Genomic DNA, 14639 nt, shown 5'->3' on the forward strand with positions numbered 1-14639 from the left:
ATAATAATGGTGTTCTACATTTCCATGTACTCTGAAGTGAAATTGTTATTTCCTTGTCGACATTTTATTTAAATTAGATTTTAATTAAATTACTCTTTCAAAAATTAACCAGCTCTTTCAGCAAAGACATCACATCTGATATGTTTCCTTGTTAAACAAGGCTTGATTCAATTCAAGCATTTTGGTGGCTGATGTGTTACTAAATTAAAGGTCTTACAAGTGTCACGAAAAGATGAAAACCAGTAGCATTTAATTGAGCCAACACTTTTAAAATTGGAACCACTGTCTCTGGAGCAGATATTGTTTCATTTCCAAGCAAACAAACACATTTGAAAAACTAATTTAGCAAGAGTTATAATAGTCAAAGATGCAGACAGTTTGCTTATAAATAAGTCAATTGTTGTGGAATTTGACGGGTTCTGGAGATGTCTGCATGCACGCATCTTCAGAATCCATCAGAAGCCATAAACCAGAATCCATCATAAACCGAGCATCGCTATCCTAAATAGATTTATGCAAATATAAGCATCAATAAACTTAAGACATTATTTTGACTTAAGTCACATAGGGCCCCATAGTTTCCATGGTCTTGACCTCCCCCTCATGCCAAAGCAAATATCAATATTTCGATTAAAGGACAAAGTATATCTATAGAAAAACACACAGAGAGAAAATACCATAAAAATAAACTGCAGGAAAAGATATCAGATAAAGCTGGGTACTCCCCATTTTTGATGTCAGATAGGACAGCCCCTTGGCAGAATTTTCTTGGAGCCCTACGGAGGTCAGGACCGGTTCTTGATACAAACGTTTTTACTTTGGAATTCTACAGCAGCTGGAGTCTTACTCTGAGGCACCTGGATGCTGGAACATACCAACAGAAACTCACCACATGGACAAAATGTTGTGGCTGATGTCAGTAATACTCCTCATCAGTGTCACACTAAGAAACCGTTAATTTGATACAAAGTCATTCCAGTGGTACACGAGGATCCTCTGAAGAGACTGAGAAGTACAGACATGTAGTCACTGCCTTGGGTCACTAGCTAGTGTGTCCAACTCTGATAACCACAAAGTGAAATAGGCAGCACCAGGATCAACATATTCTCACCCCCAACTCATCATATTTTGATACAAAAGATTCATTTTTAACAAACGTCAATATGTGACAAGTATGAGTTGGGAAGCCCCTTTGTGTCACTGTACAAGTTTCATCCCCGACCCCCCCTACTTTACTTCACGGCTACAGCCTTTGTGTGTATTATGCAACCAGATTTCATTTGGATGTAGACTGTCTCTAGGTGACTCCCAACAAACACTTTTGTAACATTCATTCATTTTAGGAAACCTCATTAAGGCCCCATGAAAAAAACAACCACCAAAAAAAAACATTTGTTTATCATCAGCGCCCACATGCTGAAGTCGGCCCACATCAATTTTTCTTTCTTTTTATTTTGGCGAATTTCATTGACAGCGTAACAGCTGGTGCAAGAACCATCACGTTCACTAGGTGGCGAGTATGCTTTGGCCAAAGACGGTCATTGACAACCACACAGTCAGTTGCTCTGTGTCACACACACACACAGTATGCATGAAAAGGTAAGGTATGGCTTTGATAATATATTCCGATTCTAAGGTAGAACTCTACTAGTGTATACTAAGGTATATCTAAATATCGAAAAAAAAAGAGTAGAACAGAGTAGAGTAGAGTGCCTGGTCTTTAGAACCAGGGATGGTAGGTTTATCACACCACTAGTGTGCAGCACACTGACTGTATTCAACAAGGAAGCAAGCTTTATTTTAAAAATATCTGATATTTTCAGTTCCTCACTTGGTATACAGGTGCTGTATGTGTTGTTTTTCAGGTTTGAAATGACTTTGTGTGTACCTGTTTCTAAGAAAAAAATAAATAAATAAAAAATCCGCCTGCCCTCACCACTTTTTCCTGATGTCAAGGATGAGAAACTGTTTTTTTTTTTAATGGGGTCTAAATTTGGCCTGAAGTTCCTGTAAGTTTGCTGACATTGCTGCTACACAATGGTGGTGTGAGAATAATCTTTACTGTTTTGGAAAAAGTAATAATAATAAAGAAATTTTAAAAATCCTGCTGTGAATTGTGCATTTGGTAAAATGTTGTGCTGTAGTGCTTTTTTTAAACTCTCCTCTGCAGAGTATGAACAGCCTGTATTGTCATATGAACAATAATATATATTAGCAAATGATGGTTTCTGGTATATTTCTTCCCTTGGCCTTTTTAGATGAAAGAAATTACCTACTGGAAACGTTTGAAGAGTTCAGATGCAAAACCCAGTAAGTATTTTTTTTTTTTTAATGGAGAAAAATGCATTTGAAAATGGAGATTTAAAGGAAACAATATTTGGAAATGCACAGACTTTCATCAATAAAATGAAAACAGTTTGTTCAAATTCTTTTATATTTTGCGCACTGATTGTTCCATTAACAGCCAAGTACATGTTGGCCTCAACTAAAAATTGATGATTTTGGAGATACTGGGTTTTGCATTTGAACTCTTCATTTGTAATGTGTGCACACTTTTTTGACTCTCTAACGGCATGATGCAATGAGAATTTTTGGCAGTAATATCCAAAGATGATGCACCTGGCAATTTGCATCTTTGATTTCTTGCAAAGAAAAACCTGGCGGTTGCCTCCAGTCGACTGCCCATCCCCCCTCCATGCAGTGTTAGCCGATGTTCCCAGCAGGATGAGCTGACCGTAAACCACACCGGGCCTGTTAATTAATTAATGTACCCTAACTGCAGACTCGGCTCCCTTCATTGTAGCGAGCAGTGACCGGTGTGTCTTTTGTGCTCCTGCAGTGTTTTAGGGGAGGATGAGGCACAGCAGCAGACTGGATGTCTGGATGAGAGGGAGCAATCAGCATTGATCAGCCAGAACCACTGTGGTCCTGTCACGTAAACACTGCCAGCACAGGCACTAAGAGGAGAGGACGAGAGTGAGCACGGTGGCTGCCGGGAGACAATGGCCAGGGATCAGTTTGCTGCGTGTTCTCCTCAGCTCCTGCTGCGTTGTTGGGGAGCAGTGCTGCTGCTTCAGTGCTTGTCCTCTGTGTTCTCTCAGATCCCAGATCCTGAGGTAAGAGTCTGATATCTGCAGGTCCATCACAGGTTCCTGTACGGAGTCACCCTCTGTGATGACCGCGGGCGTTCCCAGCTTTTCTAACAGGCAGCTTTATGTGATCACCAGTTTTTGTCAGTGTGATTTGATGACGAGTGAATGAAGTGATTCTTTATTGATGATGTTCTGTCCGGACGGCAGAATGAGAGGTTGTGGTTTTTTTGGTAGAAAACTGAATCGTTAATTCCACAGGGTGAGAATTGTGATCTTATTATTAAAAACAAACAAACAAACAAAAAAAACAGCACTGGATTGTTTTTTGTAAACAAATGGCATAAGTGCTTTCAAATTTCCTTACACCTGAAAGAAACATTTAAAAGGACAAAGCTGTGTAATGACATGAAAAATATCAATCAATCAATCAACCTTTTTTTATATAGCGCCAAATCACAACAAACAGTTGCCCCAAGGCGCTTTATATTGTAAGGCAAGGCCACACAATAATTATGAAAAACCCCAACGGTCAAAACGACCCCCTGTGAGCAAGCACCTGGCTACAGTGGGAAGGAAAAACTCCCTTTTAACAGGAAGAAACCTCCAGCAGAACCAGGCTCAGGGAGGGGCAGTCTTCTGCTGAGACTGGCTGGGGCCGAGGGAAAGAACCAGGAAAAAGACATGCTGTGGAAGGGGGCAGAGATCGATCACTAATGATTAAATGCGGAGTGATGCATACAGAGCAAAAAGAGAAACAGTGCATCATGGGAACCCCCCCACAGTCTACGTCTAAAGCAGCATAACCAAGGGATAGTCCAGGGTCACCTGATCCAGCCCTAACTATAAGCCTTAGCGAAAAGGAAAGTTTTAAGCCTAATCTTAAAAGTAGAGAGGGTATCTGTCTCCCTGATCTGAATTGGGAGCTGGTTCCACAGGAGAGGAGCCTGAAAGCTGAAGGCTCTGCCTCCCATTCTACTCTTACAAACCCTAGGAACTACAAGTAAGCCTGCAGTCTGAGAGCGAAGCGCTCTAATGGGGTAATATGGTACTACGAGGTCCCTAAGATAAGATGGGACCTGATTATTCAAAACCTTATAAGTAAGAAGAAGAATTTTAAATTCTATTCTAGAATTAACAGGAAGCCAATGAAGAGAGGCCAACACGGGTGAGATATGCTCTCTCCTGCTAGTCCCCGTCAGTACTCTAGCTGCAGCATTTTGAATCAACTGAAGGCTTTTTAGGGAACTTTTAGGACAACCTGATAATAATGAATTACAATAGTCCAGCCTAGAGGAAAGGCATGAGACGAGACAAACAGGAAAAAATTTGTATATGCTCTTAAATATAGTTAATTTTAAGTCAGACATTGAATTATTTCTGTGTCACCCTCTCATCACAGTTGTACTGAAGTATTATCCTGCACACAAACAGTTTTGCTTTGTAGCATATCCCAGAAAACACTAGAAAATTGCCGGAACCTCATCTGTTTCTGCTGTTTTCCAAACATGGAAAAGGAATTAGTAAGATATTTTAATTAAAGTGAAAGGCACCAGAGGGCTGATGTATACGCTCCACACTGCACACTGACATATAATGCAGTATGAACTATGAGTGCACCTGTTGTCACCAAAACAAACAAACTGTAGAAACCGTGCAGCCAAATGTGGGCAGGACCTTGGCCTTTTCTTTCTGCTGGGATCCTCAATACTGAGGTACCTGTGTGCTCCGTCATGCCCAAAGAAACATGCTGAAGACTTATGCAAGTGATACGAGACTCCGTTTGACACAGTCATTCCAGCAGTATCCTCCAGTCCTGCACTTCCTCGGAATGCCATTCTAAGGGCCCCTTCACACATAACACGAATGAGGTAGAATGGTGCACAGAGGATTCGAATGGCACTCCTGAAAAATCGGAGCCGGACTGGAACGCCTCATGCAGCAGTCGCCACATCCATTCAGACACAGCACATGCACTCTACATTCGTGTGCCAGCCGTGCTGGAAACCCATTCGAACAGCAGGCAAGATGAGGTCACACTGTCATCTGATCATGCTTGCAACAGTCGTACGGCATGTCGAACGCAGGTCGGACATATCGTGCCACTGCTGAGGGGCTGCATAAAATCATTGGCCATGTCAAACCCTGACCGAATGGCGCGATTGAGGCAGCCTTCAAACCAGTAGTGCAGCAGCTAAGAGAATATTTAGAGCAAAATCATGCAAACGGTGATACAAGCACCAAAGTTGGCACAAATACTGCTTAGACATTACTCTTTTGAAAAAAATGATTGGCCACTTGAATTTTCAATAGGCGGCCAGGTAGGGGTTAATTGAAGAATTACACAGGGGTCAAAATTAAAAATGCTCAAGTCATTTTGAAAACTACACCACATTGTCTGATTGTAAAGAGTCCAAAAAGGTATAGTTTGGGTGATCTATGACTGAATGATCAGGAGTTATGGGGTAAAAACAGCAAAAATAGCTACAGGGGGGCGCTGGTTATGGCGGCAAGCAGCAGCAGCGTGTTGAGTGTGTAGTGTGTATGAGGACTATCTTTTGGGTGTGATCGCTCCTTCTGGTGCTAAGGTGACTGTCCTGCAATAATCAACAGCTGATCACATCATCTGCGGTGCATATTTTTGCAACAGAATGGCCTGGTTGGGATATTTGCTCATTCTTACCTGTGTGGTGTACCTGTCCTGGGGCCTGTGCGCAGACAGCGGCGGCGTCCAGTACACCCGTGAATTTCTTCTCCGTCTCCAAAACTTGGGCGCTGGATCTATTAATCCATCAGTGGTTTTCCCGAATGAAATGCTTCGATCCAGGTTAGAAGTTAGAGATGCTTCTGGGCGGCATAAAACGCTTCTTCCAAAGAAAAGGGGAAGATGTGGTGGAGTTCGCCAGCTGCTAAAAAGAGAGGGGATGCGTCAAATTCCCCTTCCTACGATAATGCTATCTAATTCCCAGTCCTTACGGAGTAAAAGCGATGAGCTACGAGCCAATGTGCACTTCTTGGAGGAATATAAAAAGTCTTGCCTCATCGCGCTCACGGAAACGTGGCTAAAGAACCAGGATGTAAACTCGGAGCTGGACTTAGCTGAGTTTGGACAGCCACTCAGACTCTATCGGGACTCCCAAGTGACCGGTAAGTCACTCGGGGGTGGAGTATGCTTGTACGTGAATCAAAATTGGTGCAAGACCGGAATTGTGAGGGAGTCTGTGTGCACGGAGGACATCGAACTCCTGTCAGTGTCTTTGCGCCCGTTCCACCTCCCGAGGGAATTCCCTCAGCTGTTTGACTGTTGTTTACATTCATCCAAAGGCGAATGCTGACGTAGCTGCGCGGATGATTACACGCACTGTGCGCAAATTCCAGGGTATCTCCCCTGATGCGCCTAATTTAATCATGGGAGATTTTAATAATTGTAACCCTAGTAAATCACTTCCAGGGTTTGAACAATATGTAACTTGCCCCACACGACGCACAAAATGCCTCGATCTGTGTTTTGGGTCAATCAAAGGCGCATATAGATCCTTCCGCAGAGCGCCACTAGGGTCGTCCGACCATAATGTCATTCACCTTGTGCCCTATTACCAACCTCTCTTTAAGAGAGTCAAAGCAGAGAGACGCACAGCGCCTTTGTGGAACGCAGATTCCATTCAGTGCCTCCAGGAGTGCCTTGATTGCACAGATTGGGATGTTTTTAAAGACAACTGCAAAGATCTTGATGAACTTACAGAAACAGTGTCTGCCTACATCTCGTTTTGTGAAAACATAACTATCCCTCGCAGATCATTTCGTTCCTTCTCAAACAACAAATTCTGGTTCTCTAAAGATGTTAGAGACTCAATAATACAGAGAAATAAATGCTTTGAAGGAGGGGATATGTCTATGTATCACATATTGCAGAAAGAGGTCAAAAGAAATATTAAAAGAGCTAGAAATGACCATAAGAACAAAGTGCAAAGCCTTTTTACCTCAGGAAATCTTCGTTCATCTTGGAAGGGAATGAAATATGTTAGGTATGGAATCAAAATCAAGCTCTGGTGTTCTGAGCACTAACCTGTTTCCTTCAGATGTGGTCTTTGCAAATGAATTGAATACTTTTTATAACCGATTTAATGTCCTGAATTTTAATCACAATTTGTGTGTCCTTCAGAATGATGAGCCCAGCAACATTAACTTACCCATTGATAGAGGTGTGGTCCTTAAGCACCTTAAAAGTGTTAAGGAAAGGACAAGTTCAGGGCCTGATGGTATTGGGGGAAGGGTACTAAAAAACTGTGCAGAGCAATTGGCTGATATATTCTGCCACATCTTTTCTTGTTCAATGGAACTTCGTAGAGTACTCTCCCTTTGGAAATCCTCAACAATTGTTCTAATACCAAAAAATAAGTCACCTAAAGAACTGAACGACTACAGGCCTATAGCACTAACATCTCTTGTTATGAAGACTTTTGAGAAAATTGTTAGAGGAGCTTTTAAGACAAACACAGGGAGTGTTAGACCCACTCCAGTTCACATACAGATCTGGAAGGGGCGTGGATGATGCGATCTCCACTTTACTCAGTCTGGGTTTGCAGCATCTTGAAGGTGCAAATACCTTTATTCGGATGTTGTTTATTGATTTCTCCTCTGCTTTTAACTGCATACAACCATATGTATTGGCAGAGCGATTAAGAGACATGAATATTGATGTTGGCCTAATCTTATGGATTATTGACTTTTTAACAAACAGATCGCAGAGAGTCAGAGTTAATGAAACTCTCTCCGATGCTGTTGTATCATCCACTGGAGTCCCTCAGGGCTGCATTTTATCCCCTTTGTTGTTTGTTTTTTATACTAATCTCTGTCAAAGCCAACATGATAATCATCACATCATAAAATATGCAGATGATTCAGTCATCCTGTCCCTTTTGCACGGTGATGACTCCACAGACCATAGTTTGGTCTTGCTGGACTTTTTAGAGTGGTGCCATTCATCTTTTATACATATAAATGTGGATAAAACCAAAGAAATGCACATTGATTTCAGGAAAACACCACCTGTTCTGAATCATATGTCCATTGATGGGAAGCCCATAGATATTGTTGAGAATTATAAGTATCTGGGCACCCAAATTGACAATAAATTGTCTTTTGAATTGCAGGTTAATGCAGTGTGCAGTAAGGCTCATCAGAGAATGCACTTTCTGCGAAAACTTAGGAATTATAATGTAGATGGTGTCTTCATGAAAATGTTCTACAGTTGCTTTGTGGAGTCTGTGTTAACCTTTTCCTTCCTGTGTTGGCTTAACCTATTGAACCTTAAGAATCGCAATCGTCTTTGTAATATTGTCAAGGAATGTGGTAAAATTGTGGGAACTCAGTACACGGACATTATGGACCTTTTTAAAACAAGGGTAGTGTCAAAAGCCAGGAAAATTATGGCCGATTCTGCACACCCTCTGCACCCACAATTTAAGTTTCTGCCCTCGGGCAGACGCCTGGTAATGCCCAGATGCAGAACCAACAGACTAAAAAACTCTTTTATTCCCACAGCCATTGCTCTCCTAAATAACACCTAAGGACTCACTGTTGCACTTAAGTCTATACTGACTCGCACCTTATTTCTGGGCTCTTGTTTTATATATTTATTCTGCTGTGTTTTTATGTTTTTTATGTTTTTATGTTTTTTATGAATTTGTATGATGTGGTTTTATGAATGTAATGTAATTTTTACTGCTGACTGCACCTGAATTGCCCCCATGGGGACTAAATAAATGATCAAAATCAAAATGGTGACAAAGGTCAGTTTCAGTTTGTACAGGGGTCAAAAGTTAAAGTTGCCCCAATTTTGGTAAAAAATTATGGAAATTGTTGGTTGAGTTAACAGGGTTTTAAAAAGGAATATTTTGGACCATGTATCATGCTTATTTATCATCTTACGGGGTACCATATGTCACATGTCATAGAATCCAATGGATGTTGACCTTGTTTGACCTTTACTTTGGAGACCAAACATTCAACACAATCAAAACTATTTCATTTATTAATCCTATTAGCTCAACCAATAATTTGCATCACTTTTTACCAAAATTGAAGGAACTTTAACTTTTGACCCCTGTACAAACTGAAACTGACCTTTTTCACCATTTTTGCTGTTTTTACCCCATAACTCCATAACATTCAGTCATAGATAGTCCAAACTATACCTTTTTGGAATCTTTACGATCAGACAAATAATGTGGTATAGTTTTAAAAATGATTTGAGCATTTTTAATTTTGACCCCTGTGTAATTCTTCAACTGACCCCTACCTGGCCGCCTATTGAAAATTCAAGTAGTCAGTTGGTTTTTTCAAAAGAGTAATGTCTAAGGAATATTTGTGCCAACTTTGGTGCTTGTATCACCATTTGCACGATTGTTTCAGTTATCTGCTGCACTACAGCAGCCGAATGACAGCAAATGGCAGGCGAGTGCCCATTCGATCCACTCTCCAGAGTCCAAGTACCACCCATGAACATCCAACACCACTCACAGGGCACTTAGAAAAGGCGGGGCCATTCGCGCAGGCAAAATCACCAATATTTAAGCATTGCTCACAAATTTAGACTTTTAACCCATTTTACTCAAAATCAAATCACTTTGTCCTAGGCTGAGGCTCAATCATTCCACCACATTTAGTCCAAATCCAATAAAAACTGGAGTTTTGTTCACAGACAGGCAATAGCACAGGTCATCAAACAGTGCCCACCCACATGGGTGTAAAAATGGAATTTTTATTCCTCATGATGGCCCATCCTTTCCAGCTATAAGATATCAAAACAGACACGCCTCTGTGTGCCCCTTTAACACATTTGAACTTTTACTTGAGTGAGAATATCCAAGCATGCCTAGCATTAATTTTCTAATAAATGAACCAACCAAACTAACCCAAATATTTCCTATAACTGACTGATATTTAACTTGTGGTCAGCGTAATGTGTTTGTTCCATTCGTCTTAGAGCCACTAATCCATCCATAAATATGCCTCCAGAGGAAAAGAAGTGACATTACATAATCACTGTGGAAGTGCAGATTGTTTATTAAATGTTCTCATTAAGTTTGATCCCCTCTCTGAGAGTTGCATAAGCACAATGTCGACACACTGAGTCGATTTTCTTTTCAGAGTCTGCATTTTGTCAGCAGAGAGAGATTGATTTTGCAATGAAATAAATTCTGCCACATTTCACATGTTGGTTCACTAAAGTCAATGAGGTCAAGCAGACAAAAACACCACGTGTCCACATCTTCCAACCCATAATTGTGCAACATTATATCAACAGTTACTTTTTTGTTTGTAGGATTGATCAGATATATTCTCAAAATTTAGTTTGTGGTTTGTGTATGTGTTAGCTTTTTAAGAATATACAAAACCACATCTTATGCTTCAATTTCTGTCTGTAGGACAAATCCTTTTTAGTTTTTTTCCTCACTCACTCACCTTCGACTGCTTACTCCATTAAAGGGTCACGGGGACTGGAGCCTATCCCAGTAGTCATAGGGCATGAAGCATAGTACACCCTGAACAGGACGCCAGTCTGTCACAGGGCCAAATATAGATAAACAAACACATTCACACTTGCACCCTGCTGTTTGTGGTATATTTAATACCTTCTAATTATTGTGGATATTTTGCCTCCTAACTTAATTACTTTATATCTTTATATGATACATTTACACCTTATGTTTTACCTTTTAAACTACACCATTTGAGGCTGATGTGACGTCAGTTTTGTTGTGCATGCACAATGGCAATAAAGGTCTTGAATTTATTATATTTATTATTATGTTCGCCAAGGACATAATAAAATCAGCAATCTTTATTTATTTATTTATTTGTCTGTCTGTCTGTTAGCAGGATTATATTAAAGCTACTGCACAGATTTTGATGAAAGTTTCACCACAGATAGATATTAGAGCATGGAAGACTCCACTGAATTTTGGAGGTGATCCGGATTCTGGATCAATACTTCACTTTATATAGACTGGGAAGGATTACGTCAAAAGTACTTCACAGATTCTCAGCAAATTTACACCAAAAATAGATATGAGGCCATGGAGGACTCCATTAATTTTTGGAGGTAATCTGGATCCAGATCTCAATTCTGGATCAAGATTTCACTTTATATACGCTTGGAAGGATTACGTAAAACAACTTCAGATTCTCACCAAATTTACACCACAGATAGATATTAGGACATGGAAGACTCCACTGAATTTTGGAGGTGATCCGGATTCTGGATCAAGACTTCACTTTATATAGACTTTGAAGGATTAGATCAAAAGTACTTCACAGATTCTCACCAGATTTACACCACAGATAGATATTAGGACATGGAAGACTCCACTGAATTTTGGATGTGATCCGGATTCTGGATTAAGACTTCACTTTATATAGACTTTGAAGGATTAGATCAAAAGTACTTCACAGATTCTCACCAGATTTACACCACAGATAGATATTAGGGCATGGAAGGCTCCACTGAATTTTGTAGGTGATCCAGATCCGGATTGGTGGACGTTAGAAACCTCTGATTGCGCTTGTTGTTATTATTATTATGATGCAGCTCCACTCGGTCAGTGTTGTAGGTTGATATAGTCCATAATTTATGGAATTTGTTTTTATGTCATGCAACAATGTTACATCATGTAAAATATCATAAACTTCATAAGTTAACCATTTCATGACTGACTGCAAAATAATCACAATAACAAAAGAGTCTCTGATATAAATGGTGTATTTGCCATTGAACAACATTGTGACAACACTGGATTTTATAGGAGTTCAAAACAACTACATTGTCAAAAATGCTGCCAATATGCTGCTACATCTTTTTTTTATTTTTTTTTATTTCTTTCAACATTTGTGTTGCAATTAATCTTGCTTTGATTTCCTTTACTTTTTACTGTTTGGTTTTTAAGATGCTGAAGAGTTGCAAAACTGGTTGTTTTTCCTCCCTGAACAATGTCGGTAAAGAGTTATTGTCTTAGAAAAACTTATTTTTCTACCTTTTTAAGGTGAAAAGACAATTTCACATTTAGGAGTCTGTTTATTAGCATGCTGTCCATCAGGTTTCAGAAATGGTTCATCATGAACTAGTCAGAGCCTGAGGTTACAGGTTTCATTGAATTTCAGGAACATCTTCACTTGTATGTTGTCATATCAGTTGCTGAAGGTTTATTTAGTGAAGACGTCTATATTTTCTGTGTCATCCGCAGCTTTTGCCAACAGATCCTCCTAAAAAGCCGGATCCGGTCACCTCAGAGACTGTGGTTTTTTGGGGGCTGCGGTTGTGGCAGGTCATTGGCATCTTTGCAGTGTTTGTCCTCGCGGTTGGTCAGTATTTCCCTTATGTATCTTTATGTTCACATGTACAAAACGCATTTTAAAACAGTGCCAAAATACTTCAGTTATTCTGGCCCACATCTGACCCAGACTATCTGGAGCTGGAAGACTTTTGGCATTCAGGCCAATCCCAGTACATCCTGTTTTCAAGTACAGGAACAGATTAGCATTTATTTATTAGACTTTGGCCCTGGATTAATTCTGTACCAGATGTTTCCTAGTCTCATATCATATGAAAAGCACATCATATTATAGCTATTTAGCTCAAATTTGACCCACATCTGATCTGTACTACATTTGGACTGGATCAACACCACTTTCTCCTTTTGTTATTACAATCCTCATGCGGCTACGCAGGACGTCTTTTCCAAATACCTACAGCTCAAATGTATCCAGTGAGTGTGTTAATCAAATAATCAGCTACTCCAGATGAAGTAAAGGGAAATTTTCACTTTTCTTTTGTCTTTTGTGCTGAAGTTTAAAAGTACCCAACCCAAACCCTGGGTCAAAATTCAGAATGTTTTTTGTTGTTGTTGTTGTTGTTGTTTTGTAATGGTTCTGAATGAAATATGGGGAGGTCAGAGAGAAAGTCTGGAAAACAGCGCAAAAAAATCTTAAAGAGAAGAAACATGTTTGCGTTATGATAGAACGATGTATTATTTTTACTTATTTATGCCTGCATATCTTATCTTTTTGTGTAATGTGAAAATACCAAATAGCATTTTTTTTATTTAATTTATGGGTTTTCTTTAAAAAACAAAACTGTCAAATTTTGGCCACCTATGTATTTTATGCTGCATATTGCTTTGATATTCTGGCCTGTATATATTTTTTTATTCATAAATGAATATACAATATATGATCCACAATCAGTTTATGGTCTGATTTTGATCTGATTAGTAGTGTGGCTCAATGTTTGTCAGTGCTGTTAGATCAGATACAGGTCACACACTTTGTTCAGACTTCCTGTTCAAATTGGATTTATTGCATTTCTGATTCATTCTCACTGACTAACTGGCCCCATGATATGTAAGTGACCAGATATGTTCTCTTGTGTCCATGTTGCAGTCCTCATCTGCCATCTTGTCCACGTCAGTTGTGATAATAATGAAAGTTGCACACATGGACACAATCACATGACTGTTGTCTCGTGTTCAAATACGGAAACTGAGGCCACACAGAGCTCTGTGAATTACCTAATGTAGATTATGAAAATAATCAAAGCTGGTGAGTTGTCATGTATTTATATGCTGTGCATCCATAACGTATTCACAGTGCTTCACTTTTTCCACTTTGAAAAAATGTTTTGTTTTTGTTTTTGTTTTTTTAATTTTTGCAAATTTCTTAAATCTAAGCAATCACATGTACACAAGTATTCACACCCTTTGCTCAGTACTTTGTTGATGCATGTTTGGCAGCAATGACAGCCTCAAATCTTCTTGAATATGATGCCACAAGCTTGGCGCACCTATCTTTGGGCAGTTTTGCCCGTTCCTCTTTGCAGGACCTCTCAAGTCGGTGCACAGCCATTTTCAGATCTCTCCAGAGATGTTCAATCTGATTCAGGTCTGGGCTCTGACTGGACCACTCAAGGACATTCACAGAGTTGTCCTGAAGCAACTCCTTTTATAACTTGGCTGTGTGCTTAGGGTCATTGTCCTGCTGAAAGATGAACCGTCACCCCAGCCTGGGGTTAAGAGCGCTCTGGAGCAGGTTTTCATCCAGGATGTCTCTATGCATTGCTGCATTCATCTTTCCCTCCATCCTGACTAGTCTCCCAGTTCCTGTCACTGAAAAACATCCCCACAGCATAATGCTGCCACCACCATGCTTCACTGTAGTGCCTGGTTTCCTGGTTTACAAAGCATGAACATTTTGAATGAGTCGCGACTTTTGATTGTTCAGACTTGCAGCATGGAATCGGGTTCAAATTGGAAATGCATATGAATCATATTTGTACCGGCAGTCTGAACGAGGCCCTGCAAACATGAACACGAGCTGCACAATTGAAAACCTCATCTTTGACAAGGAAGGGGCGGGGGGTCACTGACAGTGGCTGGTGAAGGGAACTAAAAAAAAAAAGACACGAAATGTTAGAAAACTGGAAGATATAATGTCCAAGTAAAACATGTACAGTATGTGCAGAAACTGAACTTGTTTCCATGTCACTTCTCTTGT

General features: G+C 40.0%; 2 protein-coding genes across 2 annotated transcripts in view; both read left to right on the forward strand.

Moving 5' to 3' along the window:
* Nucleotides 1-2941, forward strand: part of ccdc13 (coiled-coil domain containing 13) — a 40804-nt gene extending 37863 nt beyond the window's left edge. Inside the window, exon 14 of the mRNA XM_034183125.1 lies at nucleotides 2840-2941. The gene's annotated coding sequence lies outside the window, so the exon portion shown is untranslated. The remainder of the gene's footprint in view (nucleotides 1-2839) is intronic.
* Nucleotides 2862-14639, forward strand: part of tmie (transmembrane inner ear) — a 41365-nt gene continuing 29587 nt past the window's right edge. The window contains exons 1-2 of the mRNA XM_034183127.1: nucleotides 2862-3116; nucleotides 12335-12452. Of these exons, the coding sequence (XP_034039018.1) occupies nucleotides 3003-3116; nucleotides 12335-12452 (232 nt within the window). The 5' untranslated portion in view covers nucleotides 2862-3002. The remainder of the gene's footprint in view (nucleotides 3117-12334; nucleotides 12453-14639) is intronic.

The sequence above is a fragment of the Thalassophryne amazonica genome, chromosome 12 (assembly GCF_902500255.1).
Source record: "Thalassophryne amazonica chromosome 12, fThaAma1.1, whole genome shotgun sequence".
Taxonomy (NCBI): domain Eukaryota; kingdom Metazoa; phylum Chordata; class Actinopteri; order Batrachoidiformes; family Batrachoididae; genus Thalassophryne; species Thalassophryne amazonica.